This window comes from Protopterus annectens, chromosome 1.part2 (assembly GCF_019279795.1).
Source record: "Protopterus annectens isolate FY-2018-M chromosome 1.part2, PAN1.0, whole genome shotgun sequence".
NCBI classification, from domain to species: Eukaryota; Metazoa; Chordata; order Ceratodontiformes; family Protopteridae; genus Protopterus; species Protopterus annectens.
In genome coordinates this window covers 354,520,098-354,539,470 of record NC_056727.1, presented here as the reverse complement: position 1 = coordinate 354,539,470, position 19,373 = coordinate 354,520,098, and the positions used below count along the sequence as shown (strand labels likewise).

The window sequence follows — 19,373 nt, the reverse complement described above, 5'->3', positions numbered from 1 at the left end:
AGCAGCTGGTTCAAATGGAGGAAGGGTGAGCTTTTACAACACAAAATTGAGGTCCCATGCAGGAATTGGTTATCTTCTGGGAAGCCTTAAATTTTTGGCCCCTCTAAGATACTGTTTTAGCATAGGATGAGAAAAGATCGGCAGCTCTATGTTGCAATGAGCCGAGATGGCAGAGGCATGGATTTTTATTGATGAAAAAGATAGGCCCTTGTCAAGCATCTCAGTCAAGTATTGTAAAATTTGAAGAATATTTGGCTTTGCTGTGTCAGTTCCTTGTCCATTTATCAGCATAACATTTTCTAGTACTAGGCCTTCTGGCTTCCAAAATGACATCCATCACAGATTTACTGAGAGGTGGTGTTTGAATAACTACATGATCAGCCATGCTGCCAGGTTCAGAGTTTGGACCAGATTGTGCAGAATTTGATTGTTCTGCTGAGACAGTAGACGAGATATTTGAGGCAAGTATCAAGGAGGGAGTTGAGACATATTCCTTAGGATTGGGTACCAGTGCTGGCGAGGCCAGTCTGGGGCAATTAGAATCATTTTTGTTTTTTCCTGTCTGACCTTTAGTAGGACCTTGGGAAGAAGAGGCAGAGTGGGAAAGACGTAGACTGCTAGGTTTTTCCAACTGAAGGATAGGGCATCCACTTTCCAAGCTTGTCTGTGATAAGTCCTTGTGCAGAATATGTCCAGTTGATAATTCTGGGGAGAAGCAACTAGATCTATGTCCGGGATCCCCCATTTCTTTGTTATCATGCAGAAGACCTGTGGATCCAGTTTCCACTTGTGAGGGTCCATAAGGTTTCTGCTTAGGTGGTCTGCCAGAATATTTTGTTTCCCTGACAGGAATTCAGCTTGAAGATGTACTTGGTAAGTTAAGGCTGTGTCCCACAATGCCATGTCTAGTCTGCAAAGGGGGTAGGAATGTGTGCCCCCCTGCTTATGTACCACATAACCATGGTGTTGTCCTTCTTTATCAGAAGTTGTCCTGGATGTAGCAAGTCCTTGAAGGCTGTCAGGGCATTCTGAACAGCTAACATCTCTTTCTGGTTGATATGCAGATGCATTTGTTTTGGGCTCCATATGCCCTGAATGCATCTCCCCATCAGGTGCCCCCCCCCAAGCATAGTCTGATGCATCTGTAGTTAGGGTTTGGTTGGCAGGGGGTAGAGTGAAAGACCGTCCCATGTTCTGGTGACATATCTTTGCCCACCAAAGAAACTCCTGTTGTAGGCAGGGAATGAGAGGAATCATTGTTTCCAGACTGTGACAATGTTGACTCCATAAACTTTTTAGATACCACTGCAATTTCCTCACATGCAGTCTTGCATATGGAATCAGTAGAATGCAGGATGCCATGAACCCCAAAGCCTGCAGAATTTGTCTTGCAGATAACTGGGTTTTTGTTGCCATCTGTTTGAAGTAACTAGTCAGTTGCCTTTGTTTGTCTGGCATAAGATAAGCCATCTTGGTAGTTGTATTCAAGCTTGCACCCAGGAATGTAATCTTTTGAGAGGGTACCAGTTGTGATTTCTTTTCGTTTATTGTGTACCCTAGGCATCTTAGAAGCCTTTTCACAAATGCCAGATGTTGAAGAAGAATGTCCTTGTTTTCTGCTTGAATGAGACAGTCGTCCAAGTAAGGACAGATTTGTATACTTTGTCTGCAAAATGCAATTACTGGTGCCAGGCACTATGTAAAGAACCTGGGAGCAGTAGTTAAGCCAAAGGGCAGTGCAGAGAATTGGTAATGCATAAAACCAGCCTTGAAGCGGAGGTATCTTCTGCACGATTCCCTAATTGGGATATGCAGGTATGCCTCAAGTCTAGAGTCAGTAGCCAAGCGGTCTTGCCCAGCATGCATAGAAGCTGCTGCAAAATTAGCATTTTGAATTTTGGTATGTCCAAGAATTTGTTCAAAATCGATAAATCTAGTATTGGGCGCCAGGCATGGTCTTTTCTGGGTACCAAGAACAGTCTTGAGTAAAACCCTTGTCCTTTTTCCTGTTCTGGTACTGGCTGAATAGCCCCCATATCCATGAGGGACGTAACTTGTTTCTGTGCCTCTGCCCATTGATTTTGTGGCAGATCTGGCCAACCATATGGAATTGGCAAAGTATGGAAATAAAATCTGTATCCCTGGGATACTATGTTTAGTACCCACTTGTTCTGGGTTATTAACTGCCAATTTTGAGCATGAAGTGCTAGTTTTCCCCATAAGGGGGCTGCCAATAGATAAGTGCTTGGTGATAGCAGAGGGAAGTCATTTAGACTGTTTACTGTAGGGTTGCACTTTATTTCCTCCAGATTTGGAGGTAGAGGCACCCCATTGCTTTGACCTGTAAGAATCCTGTGATTGGTATACAGAGCCCTTTGAGCGCCTAGATTTGCCCCGTGAAGCTCCGTCGGACACAGGAAAGGACCAATTTTTTGTAGGCCAGTGTCTGCTGAATCTTGGTGGCTGCACCTGTAAGAAGTCTTTTACAGTTTGCATAGACTTAGTTTTGTCTTCCATTTTCTTTAAAACCTCTTCTGCCTTATTACCAAACAGAGTATCATGCTGTAAAGGTGCATCCAACAATTTAGCTTTAACAATATCAGGCAAATTTTGCTCCTTGAGCCAGGCATGCCTTCTAATCACAGATCCAGTAACTGTGGCCCTGCAGGAGGCCTCCAAGGAATAAAAACCACATTGCAAAGTATGCTTTCCAACCTGTTCTGCTGCATGCGATAATTCCTGTAATTCTTTGTTTTTCACACATTCAGAAATCAACATCATTTTCTGTTTTAATAATCCCATACCATGCCATTGATATTTAAGCATATGAAACTGGCAGTTTAAGGCCCTAATTGTCAAGGTTGCAGACCTATAAACCTTCTTTCCCCATCTATCCAGCACCCTGGAATCTCTATCAGAGGGGGTAGGATTCTTAGCTGTTGAGGCCTTTACACCTTTGGGACCCTGTGAGATAGTTTCAGGGTCAGCAGCAGGGTCTTTGAATAAAAATTTGTGAGAGTCAGGAACCCTGTAATATCTGTCTGGCCTGCTAGGAGCCGGAGGTAGGGAATCTGGAGTCAAGCTTGATTCCGAAACACATCATCAACAATGTCTAATGCAGGAGGTATGGCCAAAGGCCTATGCTGTGGAAGAAGGAAATCCCTAAGCCTCTTTTTTGATTCTGAGAAATCTTAACTCTCCCAATGAAAATGTTCCCTCAAAGTATGCAAGGTTTCTCCAAAGGAACAATCTTCAGGAGGAGATGCAGATGGGATGGATTCCTCTGCATCCGAGTCCTCATAGGGTGGTATAGAAAATTCTTGATCAGAAGAGGAATCAGAAGAAATAGAAACCTGATCTGAAGATTCATAATCAGTGTCTTGCCTAGGCCTCTTATCGGGGTTAACCCCTGATCAAGGTAATTAAGTCTTCAGTCATTTTGATCATCTGCTTTTTGGGCATAGAGGCCTGAGCACGTGGCTCGTGTGTCATTTTTTTAGCCTTAGAAGTTGCTTTTGTCTTTCTTTTTGAAGCTGTCGTCAGTTTTATATAGAAATGCTGAGGCCTGAAGACACCCTCAGAAGCCAGTGCCTGCTCAGCGGCTCTGGATCCATTCGAGGGAACGACATCTGCGGGTACAATGCTTTGAGAATCTCGCGGCATGCCAGACTCCACATGGGTCTTGGTGGAGGCCTGCGAATTGAAAGTAGCGGGTATCAGGGGCTGCGAAAGTACTCGACGGTCTGTCTCTGTCCTTTTCTTTGTGTTTTTTGTGAACTCCGGTAGTCGGATTGCTATCCGACGACATTTCAGGGTAGTTAAATCTGTTTCCAAAATATTTTGAAGCAAAGATATACAGATGCTTAACAGTGCATTGGTTAAATCTAGCACAAAACCGACAGCAAGTCACGTTATGATCTGGGCCTAGGCAAGGAATACAGTACAAATGAAAATCCTTACATGAGGTATTTGCTTCCCACAAGTAATGCAATTATTAACTTTTACTGACATCGGTATGGAGCTAGAAAAAGTTTCCCCAACGGGGTACTTAGCTTTAACTGAAGACTTTGGTTCTGAAACGTGAATTAGAAAATTTCAGGAGTCGGCTGACCGGCACTTGCGAACTGCTTCTGCTTCAGGCACCGCGCGGCAAGAAAGACTGAAGAAAATGGCGTCGGCTGCCTGTTTTATAACCCTGACGACCTGACGTCCTGGAAGAGGAGACAGCAACCAACGCAGGACCCAAGACTTTGATATTCAGGCCGACTGAGGGCAACCTGCCAGCAGATTACCCAAATGTAATGACTGCAACAGTGAAACACGAAGAACATCTTCCTGGCAGTGAGGCGAGTTCTGGAAGCCAGCTGGGTGAAACAGAGGGGCAAGAAACTCTGCTTTTCTGGGGATAGAAATGCCATTTGGGATACTGTGTCCAGCAGTGCTCCCAAGAAAATAATCTTCCTGGAGAGGGTTTGCTTTGATTTCTTTTTGTTGATGGTGTATCCTAAGGAGTCTAGGAGGGTTTTGACAAAGAGGAGGTCCTTGAGGAGTTTTTCTATGCAGTCTGCCTGAATGAGGCAGTCATCCAGATAAGGATAAATTTGTATATTTTCTGCCTGGTGAAGGCTATGGCCAGGGCTAAGCATTTGGTGAATACCCTGGGAGCAGTAGATAAGCCAAAGGGTAGCACAGAGAACTGAAAGTGTTGAGAGCCTGCTCTGAAGCGAAGGAATTTCCTGCGGGATTCCCTTATGGGGATATGGAGGTAGGCATCTTTTAGATCTAGGGTTACTAACCAGGCATTGTTTGTCAGCATAGATAGCAGCTGCTGTAAGGTTAGCATTTTGAATTTGGGGACCACCAGGAAGGTGTTCAGAATAGATAGATCCACGATGGGGCGCCAAAAGCCTTTGCCTGTTTGATCTGAGGGGACAGGTTCTACTGCCTCTTGGGATATGAGACTTTGGACTTGTTTCAATGCCTCTGCCCACCAATTTGGATGCAAGTCTGAGTACCCTCTTAGAATTGGGAGTTCGTTGAAGGAGAATTTGTATCCCTGAGAAATGGTCTAAGATCCATTGGTCCTTTGTTACAGAGAGACAATGTTCTTTGCAGAGGGAGAGCCTTCCTCCTAGTTTTTGGTGAGCAAAAAGAGGGCAGAGGGGGGAAGAGGGAGTCACTGAGAATTTTTGCCATAGAGGGATGGCTTAGAACTCCCTGCCTTTGGAGTGGGAGTGGTCCACTGTTTAGTTCTCAGCTGTCCCTGGGTTGGTAATATGGGTGGTCTGTCCCTGCGGGATTACCCCAGCCGCAGGAAAGGACCAGTGTTTTGAGGGAAAATTCCTGCTGAACTTGGGAAGTACCTGAAGGAAATCTTTTACTGTTTGCATAGATTTTGCTTTGTCTTCCATCTTTTTAAGCACCTCTTCTGCTTTTTCTCCAAACAAGCGGCTCTTATCCAAGGGTGCATCAAGTAATTTAGATTCGACATGATCAGGGAAGAGGTTGTTCCTTCAACCATGCATGTCTCCTAATGACAGATCCTGACACTGCAGCCCTGCTAGAGGCTTTTAGGGTGTCATATCTACAGTATAATGAGTGTTTAGCCACTTGACAAGTAGAGTGCAGTAAATCTGCTAACTCTTTTGAATTGGCACAGTCAGGAAAGGTAGAAATGTTTGTTTTAACAGTTCCAAAGTGTGTTGTTGATATTTTAACATGTGGAACTGACAGTTGATAGCTCTAATAGCCAATTGCAGAGGTGTATACTTTTTTTCCCCCATCTGTCCAGGGCTCTGGAGTCCTTATCAGAAGGAGTAGGATTCTTTGTAAAACTAGCCTTAGCTCCTTTTGGTCCCTGTGTAATGACCTCCGGGTCTGCAGCAGGATTTCTGTACAGGTATTTGTGAGAATCTGGTACTCTGTAATAATGGTTAGTTTTTCTGGGAGCAGGTGGGAGGGCATCAGGAGTTAAACTGGATTCCTGGAAGATATCATCAACCAACTCTAAGATAGGAGGGATGGCTAAGGGTCTGTGCTGGAGCAGGTCTGTAAACTCTGTCTTTTCTTAGACTGAGGGAAGTCCTAGGATTCCCATTGGAAATGTTCCCCGAGGGTGTGAAGGGTTTCCCCAAAGGAAAGATCTTCTGGTGGGGAGGCAGAGGGAATGGATTCCTCTGCATCTGAATCATCATAAGCAGTCAGAGGTTGCTGTTCCTCTTCAAACTCTGAATAATCAGATTGCTCATAAACTTGTTCTGTGAGTATATCAGGAGAAAGGTCTCTTTTCCTTGTAGAAGTTGTGGCCTGACTACCCCGATAAGGGAGATAAGATCCTCTGCCATTTTAAGCATTTGAGTTTGGGGAGGAGGAGCAAGACTAACATGGTGGCTAGAGGTAGTTTTCCTGGGAATGGCCTAGCCTCTAGGTCCAAGTAAATTCATCGGTCTGAGAGGAACAGTAGTCGGAAGAGAAGACTTTTTGACTGGAAACGGTAGTGCGAAAGGCCTCCTCAGAAGCCAGTGCCTGCGTTGCGGCTCCGGACCCAAATGAGGCAGAGACAACCAAAGGTTCGGAAGATGAAGATTTCTGCGGCATACTGGACTCTGAAAGGGTCTCGGTAGAGGCCTGCAAAGATATCTAATCTAGCATCATGGGCTGCAAAAGCATCTCACTGAATTCCGGAGAAACAACCTGGTTAGCGGTAGCGTCGTCGGAAGGCTTGGCCTTGTGTGGTCTGTCTCTATCTTTATCCTTGTGTTTCTTCGGAATGTCTATGGAAGGTTGGCGGACTGATGCCATTTCGGAATGTGAAGAGGGAAGACAAAAATCCCTGGCTACAATAAGAGCTCTACAATGAATGGTTCTCGCATTAAAGAGGGCACAGAACTGGCAATGGGGGACATTGTGATCTGGGCCTACACAAGTGACGCAGTACGAGTGGAAGTCTCGGTGTGGTATTTGCTTTCCACAGGCAAGACTACAGTTAACTTTTTCGGACTTCTGTTAATGCAGGAAAAAAATGATGCCCAACGGGGTACTTGGCTTTAGATGTTTTCAGCTGTAAATCAAAACTCTGGTAGTGACCGACCGGCACACTTGCGAACTGCTAATCCTATGGGCTTCATGGCAAGAAAGACTGATGTAATGGCGTTGGCTGCTTACCTTTACAGCACTGACGACCTAACGTCAGACAGCATGCGACAGCAGCCGATGCAGAACAACATTGACTCTGGTATTCGGGCCAGCCGAGGGCTACCACAGCAGGGATAACCCACAGGTGATGACTGCAACAGTGAAACAAGAAGGACATCTGTATTCAGCAGCAGCCAGTCAAGTGAGGCAAAGTGGTACCAGTGACCTCTCCAAGATGACAAGAGATGCCCTGCAGAATTACTCTGGGTACAAGAATATGTTTTTCTGACTTTGATAACTAGATGTCGGTTAACTGTTACTACTGCCACTACCTCTTGAATGAATTACTTTAATGCTCTGACCACTTAGTCTACGATTGGTATCAGTACCTTGAAAGGTAGCACACGCACCTTTGGTACAGAAAGCTGAGGGTTCTACTCCCACTCCAGGTAGTTGAATTACTTTTCCAATATTCACACTGCAGTGCAGCATAAGGGAATGCTGCACTCCTGAGTATGCTGTCCTTCGGATGAGATGTTAAACTGAGGCCCCATCAGTCTAAGTCGGTGGTAACAGAAGCTCCATCAGCCTAAGTTGGTGATAACTCATGTGGATGTAAAAGACCCCATGGCACTATCGAAAAGAGTAGGGGATTTTCCCTAGTGTCCTGGCCACATCTGTACAGTTAGTATGAATAACATCTTGCTTCTCCCCTTTCTCCCCTTAAAAGAGGCCACTGGTCTAGTGGGGCAAAACGGGTCAATAATATTTAGGTGAACTATTCTAAGCCCTTAGTATGCCAGTGCCCCTAGCAAGTTGGCATTGTGGTTACATCAGGCTATGGGAGCAATCAAAAGACAAGCTTGGTTATATTCCATTAAGCTTTTATAAGTAAATACTTCAAAAGGCAGCACTCAGAAGTCACTGCAGCCACAAAGGACAGCTAAAACTATTGCAACAGAGCTCTGCTTTCTCTGCATGCACAGCCACACACCTGAAGATGTCTACAGCATGCGATGTCTACCCCCGCAGGGCGACACTACTTTAACTTCTTTAAGCATAATGTGTAAACTGCTTATGTGGTGTATCTATCAATTTTATTAATATTAACTGGTAATTCTCCTTACACTTAGCCATAAATACCCCTTCCAGATAAACACAAGATTTGCTGATTCAAACTCTCAGACAATTAGTAAAGACAAATGTGAAAGTATTCTGGAAACATGATTATGCAAAAATGAAAACTTTTCAGACAATGTCCTCACTGAGAGGGTAGTAAAAATAGGTCCTGTAATCATAAATATTCTATGAAAATACTATAGTATTAAGAAAAGACAAATCACACTGTGGAAGTAGAAATCAACTGAACTGAGAGCTGAGGAGGTATCCCCTTTCCTGTACATTTCCTTAACAGATTTGGAATACATTTTCCTATATACAACTGACTATCTACTAGAAAGATTAGATAAAATTATAAACTTACAATTCAAGTTTGATAAATTCAACTCAGATGTTATATCACAAACTATTCACAATGACTAGAAGTCGAGTTTGCACCTTTTTAAGAGAACTCGAGAAGGTGGTCCCATCCTTGCAAACAGCCAGAAACCTTACAAGTTTTAAGGCTAGAAATAGGTATCAAACAAGACAATAACTTCACCTCAAATATGTTAAAGAATAAGTTCTACACATCACAAAGTGTCTGGTTTAAATGAAGACTAGGCAGTGAGTGCAATGCCAACTGTAATAAACGACTGTTTTTAAAATAAATGAGAAACTCAATGAAATTTTACAGACTAGGCTGTGTTCTTTTTTTTTTTTTTTTTTTTTTTTACCAATACACCCCTATTAGCTACATATTTGCTACTTTAAAACGTGTATTATTTTTTTTCTGATAAACAGGTCCTCTGTCTCACTGTAATTAGCTTCACATTCTTTTTAATATGCATTGGCATAATCAGAGCTTTCCAGTCTTGTTTAGAGATAGAACAGCACCTAGAAATGGAGCTTCTAGAGAAAAGATACCACTACAACTAAAATCAAACAACTCCCACTATAAAGCTCAGATAAAGTAATGACCTTACCTGAGCAATAGCTGTTATACAGTCCTTCCAAAGTAGCAGCTTTGTGTAAACCTTCCTTTTATAAATATGCATCAAAAAGCTATTTTCATTTACTTTCTTAATACAACAAATCTATGAAGTAGACAAACATGGCTCATTACCTACATATACTAAACATTTCTGTATTACAGAAAATACAATTAGCAACACTGAGAAATTTGTCCCCATACCTGTATGAACTTTAATGTGTTGATAAAGCGAATTTCTTTGTGCAAACGTTCTTGTGCAGATATCACATTTGAAAGGTTTTGAGCCTGTATGAATTCTGTTGTGATGTTTTAAGTATTCCTTTGATGCAAAACTTTTGCCACAGGTTTCACACATAAATGGTCGTTCCCCTAAAAAGTAAAGAAAAGTTTGTAATAACCATTGTGGTAATGCCAACCAGCTTGCAGACATTTAATTTTTTGCTACCTACTGGATGATCCCACATAATAATCACTTCCTTATTTTCAGTAATTTTTGTGGTTCATGCTTCCAATGTTTCTCACTTACTTGCACAATCCTGTATAATCCACAGTATAACAATCTTGCCACATTACTATGCCTTTCAGTATATAGACTCTCTGCCATAAGGACATCACAACCAGCAACAAGGTGGGCTAATGTTTCTAGTTTTGCACTGCAGAAAGTACAGTTGTGTACACTTACCATAAATGTAGATGTTAGAGTGTATTCACTGTTGCAGTCATCACCTGTGGGTTATCCCTGCTGTGGTAGCCCTCGGATGGCCTGAATACCAGAGTCAATGTTTTTTGCATCGGCTGCCATCACCTGTAGTCTGACTTCAGGTCGTCAGTGCTATAAAGCAAGGAAGCCGACGTCATCACAACAGTTCTTCTTGCCCTAACCCATCAGAAGCACAAGGAAATAAGGAAAAGTGGCCCTGGTAGCTAAAAGCCACCATGGGAAGCTTATGTCCACCTAGGTGAAGAAGCTATATGGGGGATGGAGGAAGGGAAACCAAGACTGCAGCAGGGTATACACTCGAACATCTATATTTATGGTAAGTGTACACAACTGTACTATGTTCTTCATGTTTCACTGTTGCAGTCATCACCTGTGGGAGGATTTCCAAAGCTCAGGAGAGGGGTGGAAGGATAGGTTTAGAGTCCTAGGCATGGGTCAGCAGGCCCTGCAGAAATGCAGAGGTAAACCCTGCCCTAGACTTGGAAGAAAGTGGTAGATGGTAATGCTTTGTAAAGGTATGGACAGAGGTCCAGGTGCCCACTTCCAAGATGTCTCTGGTGGGCACTCCTCTGAGGAAGGCTGTGGAAGTGGAGACTGCCCTAGTGGAATGGGAATGGATAGACTGGGTGTGGTTCCCAATGGATACAGTGCGAGATCCATTTGGAAATGGTTTGTTTGGAAATGGGCTTCCCCTTGCCCCAGGGGCAAACCTGACAAGTAGTTGGTCTATTTTTCTGAATGGTTTAGTATGGTCCAGATAGTATCAGAGTTGTCTATACATGCCTAGCGAGTGTAGAATTCTTTCCCTCTTGTTTTGCGGGATGCAAAAGAAGGTGGGTAGGTGAATGGCCTTGTTGAGGGTCGCATCAGATACCACCTTGGGCATAAAGGAGGGGTTAGTCCTCAGGGAGACCCTGTCTGTATGGAAAATGATGAAGGGCTCAACAGCCATGACAGCCTGAAGTTCTGATACCCTTCTGGCTGAGGTGATAGCTAGTAGGAAGGCAGTCTTCCATGAGAGGTATTTCGTAGGTTCATAGGTAGGTACTAGGCTATTGGCCCTAGGGCATAATTAAGCCTAGCCAAAATGTTTCGGCTTCCGCCTCCCACATGATTTAGTTACCTGCACCTCTGTCGAGCAGGGCCACAGAAGTGATTCCCGGGGTGAATTTCCTGTTCCCCATCCACTCATCAAGATTCCTCATGAAGAGTGCTAATGAGGAGCTCTGCCTCACATATATGGAGATCTTATTCCAGAGCAAGGGGAGACTCTGGGACACGAATCTGTCCTTCCAACAAGTCCTGTTTATTTTTGAGGTCAGGTTAAGGTCCCTAATGTGTGTAGCTCGGGTAGATTGGGTTTTCCTTGGGTGGAGTATTTCCAGCAATTCGGGGTTTGACACAGCCTTGTATGTCAGGCAGAGATCACATCTGAGTAGCCAGTATGCATCAGAGTACAGCTGGAGTTTTTTTTAGTCTGGTGGCACATGGCATCTGTTTTAGGCCCATTATCCTCTTGGTGGGGTATTTTTGAGGCCTCTCCAGTTGTTTCAGGTGTCTGTAAGGCACATTCTGAATGGGGCATTGTACTCAATAATGGGTCTAATGTGTGATGAGTAGAGGGGGAACAATAACTTCCTTTTTTCTAGATGCAAACCCCTTTGTGATAAGGTGGGCCATGTAGAAGGATTTTCTAACCACTTTAGCAATGTGGTTATCGAAGGAGAGGTTACTATCCACCTGGGTCGCTAGGTGTCATCACACTATCTATGTTAAGTGAGCTGCCACCTATGTGGTAATTCGTAGGTACTTGATTTTCCCGAAGGGGATGACAATGCACTTTTAGGCATTTAGCTTGAGGCCATGATTTTGGCACCATGTATCTGTTTCAGTGAGACCCTTTTGATGAATATCTACGTCAGTAGGAGTCTCAATTATGGCACACAGTTTGCAGTCATCTGCAAACTTTGTTAGCCATAGTCCCTCTGTGTTTGCTTGTACCTCTGAGAAGTAAATACAGAACAGGAGAGGTCCCAAGACTGAGCCCTGGGGTACTCCACTTGTCACAGGTTTGGAATCGGGGACCTAGTGTTTCCTATTTTCACAGTATGGGTTCTGTCTGTGAGCCAGTTAGCAACCCATCTTGTAATGTAGGGGTTTATATTTAGGTTAGAGAGTTTGTCTATAATTCCAGAGCAGGGAATGGTATCAAAGGCTTTCGCAAGGTCAAGGTATGCAGTGTGGCTCACCTTTCCCTCATCGATTGCTTTGGTGACCATCTCGAAAAAGTCAACCAGGTTTTGAAGACATGACCTGCCCTTTACGAAACCAAACTGGGTAGGGTCTAGGGTTTGTAGGTTCCCAATGTTGTTGTTTAGGAGTACCATGATGATGCGCTCTATGGCCTTGCAGACAAGGTCATCAGGCTGAGGGGGCGATAGTTCCCGGGGTCGGTGGTGGCTCCTCCCTTGTGAAGGAGGACAACCATTGCCGTGCACCACTCAGTGGGCACATAGCCTGAGGAGAGGCTGTGGTTGAACATGGTATTTAGGTGAGGGATTAGTTCGTTTTGGAGTTCATGTAACACGCAGCCTGGGATGCTGTCTGGTCCCATGGATGCTGTGTTTTTTGCTTTAGAAAGTGCTGTTTTCACCTGGATATCTATGATTACGGGGGTAGCGCAATCTTCTGGTATACATATGGGCACTTTAGGGGGTGAGGGTGGGGTAAAGTTTGCACTGAACCTATCTGCCAGTATATTGGCGATATCAGTTGGTTCCGTGAACTTTGAACAGTTGTGCTGTAGCTCAGAGCAGATCTGAGAGTTGCCATTTAGGTTTTTGACATAGTTAAAAAAAAAAAAAAATGCTTTGTGGTTGTCTTTGGTGTCTGTTGCGATTTTTCTTTCAAAGCTCGCCTTTGAGGATGTTATAAGGGATCTTAGCTTTTTGCTAAGGTTGGTCAGGAAGCGCCTCCATTCCTGGGTTTTTGCTCTTTTTGTAGTAATTTCTTCCTTCTATTGTAGAGCTTGTTTATGGCCGGGTCCACCAGACTGGTTTTCATTTTTTGGAGGAATGGGTCTTGGTTTTGTTCGGGATAGCACGGTCCATGCACTCACGTAAGTGCTTGTAGAGTGCTTCTGTGTAGGCTACAGCAGATTCAATCAAACTGTCATTCTGCGTGGGAGTAACGAAGTTTGCCGCCTCTGTCTTTTAGCATAAAGTTTGCTTTGGAGAAGTTCTTCACTGTGGTTTCCTGGGGGGGGGGGGGGGGGGTATGTAGATATCGAGGGTGATGAGTTTGTGGTCTGATCTAACCAACGAGGAATTTACCTCGGGTATGTCCCCCATGTTGGTGATGACCAGGTCTAGTATATTGTTGCCCCTTGTGGGGGTGTTGATAAGCTGGTCCAGGGCATTTGAGTTAATATAGTCCAGGAAGCATTGAGCAAAGGTATTAGTGCTGCAGTAGTTTTCCCAGTTGATGTTTGGGTAATTGAAATCACCCAGTATTCGGGTGTTTGGTTGGACACTCATGTTTTCCAGTATCTCGAGGAACGAGGAGTGGGGGGTCTTGGGGCAGGGATGGTGATCTGTAGCAAGCTACAATCTGGATTGCAGTTTTGCCCATTGTCAGTTGCATTTGGACGATCTCTGAGGCATCATACTTTGCAACTAGTCTGGAAGTGTGGTTATCCTTGATGAATATGGATATATTGCTGGGATGCTCTCGACCCTTGAATCAGGTCTCAGTTATTGCACAAACATCGATGTTCTCCATTTTGAGAAGAGCCTCGAGAGAGTGCATTTTGAGGCTTAAACTCCTGACGTTGAGCAGCATTACCCTCAGTTTTTTGTCACTGGTACTTATTACGGTGGTGGGTTTGTCTTTTGAGCCTTGCCTAAAAAAAGGCACTATGGGGGTGGCAAGAGCCTTGGCCAGTATCCTGAATCCCGGGGGTGACAGGTGTAAGCCATCTCTGGCGAAGCATCATGGCTTGTCGAGCATGTTATCCCAGGCAGACAGATACTGGATCCCCTTTGAATGACACCAGAAGCTTAGCCAATTGTTGAAATTTATCTTTTTTTCCTTGTACTGAGGTATCATTCTTGGTGAAGGTAAGATGCTACTCAGGGCTAGGGTCATACCCGCCTTGGTTACATGATCAGAGAGCTCTTCTATGTCTCTTTTCATGTAGTCCAGGGAGGTACGACCTCAGGTCAATCACACCAACATGGACAATGACACAGTCATATTTGTACTTGTTATGGAGTGACCAGAGTGCCTGCGTGACGTGGCAAATTCTGGCACCAGACAAGCAGCTGAGAGTAACCTTCTATTTGTCCAGCCTGGTGAGTGGGACATCAGTGTTAGGTATGATATGCCTTATGGGCTGTGGTTCTGTGGTACACTGGTTTTGGAGGTTATGTGTTGGTTGTGGTGTGTATGTGGGTGGAGGCTGCTTGCATGTGTGCTTTAGATGTGTCTGTTGTTTACACAGATTTTTATTTAGAGCCTCCGAGTATGTCTTTGCGTATCTATGTGTGGGATTTGCAGTTGCAGGTGTGGTGGGTCTATGTGTAATACTGCAGGTTGTTACCTTCTCCTCTTGACTGTATTCCAGTCATGGCTGGAGAGAGCTTTACCTTAAGTTTGGCTGTGTAAGTGCATCTCTCGCAGATTTTCAATTCTGTAGAAGCAGCAGGTTCGAAAGGGGGTAAGGTTAGTTTTTCTAGAACATAATTCAGGTTCCGGGGTGGCGTGGGAAGCCTTCTGGAAGGTCTGATATTAGAAGCCCCTCTGAGGAATTGCTTAATTAAAGGAGGAGAGAAGAGGGGTAGGTCTGAATCAGAATGGGCAGAAATGGCTGAGGCATGGATTTTAATAGAGGAGAAAGATGCCACTATTGAGCAACTCGGCCAGGTAATCCAAGATGAGAAGGATGGGAGGTACTGGCCCCTTTGGACTGGTTCCAGGAGCAGAATCTTTTCCATTTCCTTGAGAATGACTTTCTGATGCTGGGCCTTCTGGCCTCTGTGATGATGTCTAGGACCAGTTTGCTTAACAGGGACTCCTTGCTAGCCTTTAAGGTGTAAGCCATGCTGAAAGGTTGAGAGTCTTCAAGTCTGGGTGCAGTATCGTCCTCCTCACCTGGGTCAAGAGATCTGAGATCAGGGGAAGCTGCTTGGGGGGCTGTAAGGTCAGGCTGCGCCGTATGGGGTACCAATGCTGTCTGGCCCAATCTGGAGCAATGTGGATGGCCTTTGGTCTCTCCTTCCTTATTTTGATCAGTACCTTGGGAATAAGGGGCAGAGGAGGGAATGCGCACACAAAGACGGAGTTCCAGCGGAAGGTCAAGGCATCCACCTTCCACGCTAGGAAGTGATACTCCCTGGTACAGAACCTTTGCAGCTGGTGGTTGAGGCACGAGGCAAAGAGATCCACTTCCGGAGTCCCCCACTCCTGAATGATTTGCAGAAAGATTTCCCTATGGGGCTGCCATGCATGGGGGTCCAGTAAGTTTCTGTTTACATGGTCTGCCAGGGTGTTGTTGACCCCTGGTAAGCATTGGGCAATTAGGTATAGATCCATGGAGGTGGCTGTAAGCCAAAGGCTTATGGCCAACCTGCACAGGGGGTAAGATTGCCCCCCCCCCCCGTTTGTTGATATACCACATTACTGCGGTGTTGTCTGTTTTTATAAGGAGAACCCCTGGCCCGAGATGGGGTTTGAAGGATGTCAGAGCCTTTTGTACTGCCATCATTTCTTTCTGATTGATGTGTAAGTGAAGTTGCTGGGCATCCCAATGATCTTGGGTGCACCTGCCTGCTAGGTGAGCACCCCAAGCAATGTCTGAGGCTTTGGTGGTGATGGTCTGGCCAGAAGGGCGGAGGATGAAGGGAAGACCCTTGTTCCTGGCAGAGGCCTCTGCTCACCAGAGAAACTCGGCCCTTATACATGGGATCAGAGGGAGAGAGGTCTCTAGGGACAGAGTGCTGGCACCAAAAGTTTAAGTACCACTGAAGTTTTCTCATGTGAAACCTGGCCAGAGGAATGAGAAGGATCCAAGATGCCATAAATCCCAGGGCTTGCAGAACTTCCTCACAGTGAGGTGACTTCTGGAAGCCAGCTGGGTAAAGTAGAGAGGCAGGAAGCTCTGCTTTTCAGGGGATAGGAAGGCCATTTAGGATGCTGTGTCTAGCACAGCTCCCAAGAAAATGACTTTTCTGGTGGGGTTTTATTTTGATTTCTTTTCGTTGATTGTGAACCCTAGGGAAGTTAGGAGAGATTTGACAAAGAGAATATCCTGGAGTAGCTTTTCTTTGCACTCTGCCTGAATGAGGCAGTTGTCCAGGTAAGGGCAAATCTGTATACTTCTCTGTCTGCAGAATGCTATGGCTGGGGCCAAGCATTTGGTGAATACTTTGGGAGCAGTAGATAAGGGCAGAGCAGGGAACTGAAAGTGTTGTGAGCCTGCTCTGAAGCACAGGATTCCCTGATGGGGAATGGATGTGGAAGTAGTCATCTTTTAGGTCTAGGGTCACTAGCCAGGCATTTTTTTGCTAGCATAGGGAGCATCTGCTGCAAAGTTAGCATTTTTAATCTGGGGACCACCAGAGAGGTGTTCAGAATGGATAGATCCAGGACAGGGTGGCAAGTGCCCTCCTTTCTAGGAACAAGGAAGTCTGTAATAAAAGCCTTTGGCCTGTTTGATCTGAGGAGTCAGGTTCTACTGCCCCCTGTGATTGATATGAGAGTTTGGACTTGTTTCAGTGCCTTTGCCCACTGATTTGGAGGCAAATCTGGTTACCCTATTGGAATTGGGAGTTCGCTGAAAGAGAATTTGTATCCTTGAGAAATTATCTTTAAGACCCATTGGTCCTTTGTTACAGAAAGCCAATTGTCTTTGAAGAGGGACAGCCTTCCTTCTAGTTTTTGGTGAGTGAAGCAAGGGCTGGGGGGGGGGGGGGGGGGAGTCATTGTGAGTGCTTGCCATAAAAGGTTGGCGTAGAACTCTCTGCCTTAAGAGACGAAGTGGTCCATTGTCTGCATCTCTGCTGGCACTGGGATAGGGGCCTGGAGGGTCTGTCCCTGCGGGGCTTACCTTGGCCCCATCTGCTAGGTGCAGGGAAGGCCCAATGCTTAGAGGGAAATTTTCTGCTGAATCTGGGAGGTTGAACTTGAAAGAAATCTTTTACCGTTTGCATAGATTTTCCTTTGTCTTCCATCTTTTTAAGCACCTCTTCTGCTTTTTTCCCCCAAACAAGCGCACCTTATCAAGGGGTGAATCAATATGTTTAGATTTGACATGTTCAGGAAGAGGTTGTTCCCTCAGCCAACCATGTCTCCTAATAACAGATCTTGTCACTGCTGCCCTACTAGAGGCTTCTAGGGCATCATATCCACATTGTAATGACTATTTGGCCATTTGACAAGCTGACTGCAGTAAATCTGCTAACTCTTTTGAATTAGCACAGTCAGGAAAGATAGCAATCTTCTGTGTGTTGTTGATATTTTAACATATGGAACCGACAACTGAGTGCTCCGATAGCCAAGGTTGCAAAAGTGTAAACCTTTTTACCCCATCTCTTCAGAGCTCTGGAGTCCTTGTCAGAAGGAAGGATTCTTGGCAGAACTATCTTAGCTCCTTTAGATCCTTGTTTAATGACCTCTGGGTCTGCAGCAGGATTTCTGTACAGGTATTTGAGAGAATCCGGTACTCTGTAGTACCTGTCAGGTTTACTGGGAGCAGGAGGGAGGGCGGCAGGGGCTAAGCTGGACTCATGGAAAACACCATCCACCACTTCTAAAATAGGGGGGGATGGCCAGGGGTCTGTGCTGGGGCAAGTCCAGAAACTCTCCAAGTCTTTTCTTAGACTGTGGGAAGTCCAGAGATTCTCACTGGAAATGTTCCATGAGTGAGTTAAGGGTTTCCCCAAAGGAAAGGTCCTCTGGAGGGGATGCAGAAGGGATGGCTTCCTCTGCATCTGAATCCTCATAAGCAGTTAAGGGATGCTGTTCCTCTTAAAAAACTGAATAATCAGATTCCTCACAATCCTGTTCTGTCAAATTCTGGAGAAGGGTACCTTTTCCTTTTAGGAGAAGTGGCTCGACTACCCTGGATAAGGGCGAGGAGATCCTCCGTCATTTTAAGCATTTGTGCTTGGGTTGGTGGAGCAGTAGCAAGATGGTGGCTAGAAGCAGATTTCCTAGGAGTGGCCTGGCTTCTAGGCCTGAGAGAATCCATCAGTCTGAGAGAAACGGTAGTCAGATGCGAAGACGTCTTTTTTTTTTTTTTTGTCTAGAAATCGGTAGTGCGAAAGGCCTCCTCAGAAGCCACTGCCTGAGTCGCGGTTCCGGACCCAACTGAGGCAGAGACAGCCAAAGGCTCAGAAGATGCAGATTTCTGCAGCATACTGGACTCTGAAAGGGTCTTGGTAGAGGCCTGCATAGATACTGAATCAGGCATCAGGGGCTGCAAAAGTGCCTCACTGAATTCCGGAGAACTGATGACCTAAGCAGTAGCGTCGTTGGAAGGCTTAGCCTTGTGTGGTTTGTCTCTATCTTTATCTCTACATTTTTTCAGAATGTTCACAGACGGTTGGCTGACAGAAGTCATATCGGAATACGAAGATGGAACACGAAAATAATTGTTTACAAAAAGAGCTCTACGGCGAATGGTTCCGCATTAAAGAGGGCACAGAACTGGCAACGGGGGATGTCGTGGTCTGGGCCTAAACAAGTGACGCAGTAAAAATGGAAGTCTGTGTGGGATCTGCTTTCCACAGGCGAGACAATTGTTAACTTTTTCGGACATCGGTTAATGGAACAAAAAAGAATCCCCAAGAATCCCCAACAGGGTACTTCGCTTTTAGACGTTTCCAGCTGAAATTCAACTTCTGGTAGTGACTGACCAGCACTCGTGCGAACTGCTTCTGCTGCGGGCTCCACGGCAAGAAAGACTGATGTAATGACGTCGGTTGCCTTGCTTTATAGCACTGACGACCTGACGTCTGACTACAGGCGATGGCGGCAGACGCAAAAAAACTGACTCTGGTATTCGGGCCGGCCGAGGGCTTCCACAGCAGGGTAACCCACAGGTGATGACTGCAACAGTGAAACACGAAGAACATCTTAGATGTTTGCATCCTTCATTTTTTCTACAGAGTTTGGGAAACTGTGTGTATACTAGTAGGTTTATCCTTTCATTGTTTTTCAAGATGCTTTCTTCCCACATGCCTAACTACTATCAAGCATCCTCAGTCAGAATGTGCCCACCATTTGCTCTCCATATTAGTGAGTTGCCTCAGTGCATGGGAGAAAGCAAGCCAGAGTAGGCTGTCACACAGGCAGCCATGAGGGTAGTTTGTACACTTGCTAGCACCCCAGCAATAAGGGAACCTTTTGTCTGGTTTAAATTCACCT

General features: G+C 45.2%; 1 protein-coding gene across 2 annotated transcripts in view; it reads right to left on the bottom strand.

Moving 5' to 3' along the window:
• The window catches only part of GZF1 (GDNF inducible zinc finger protein 1), a 325,881-nt gene that overhangs the window by 209,313 nt on the left and 97,195 nt on the right, over positions 1 to 19,373 (bottom strand). For both annotated transcript variants that reach the window (XM_044056372.1, XM_044056363.1), the window contains one exon: positions 9,428 to 9,595. In XM_044056372.1, coding sequence (XP_043912307.1) covers positions 9,428 to 9,595 — 168 coding nt within the window. The remainder of the gene's footprint in view (positions 1 to 9,427; positions 9,596 to 19,373) is intronic.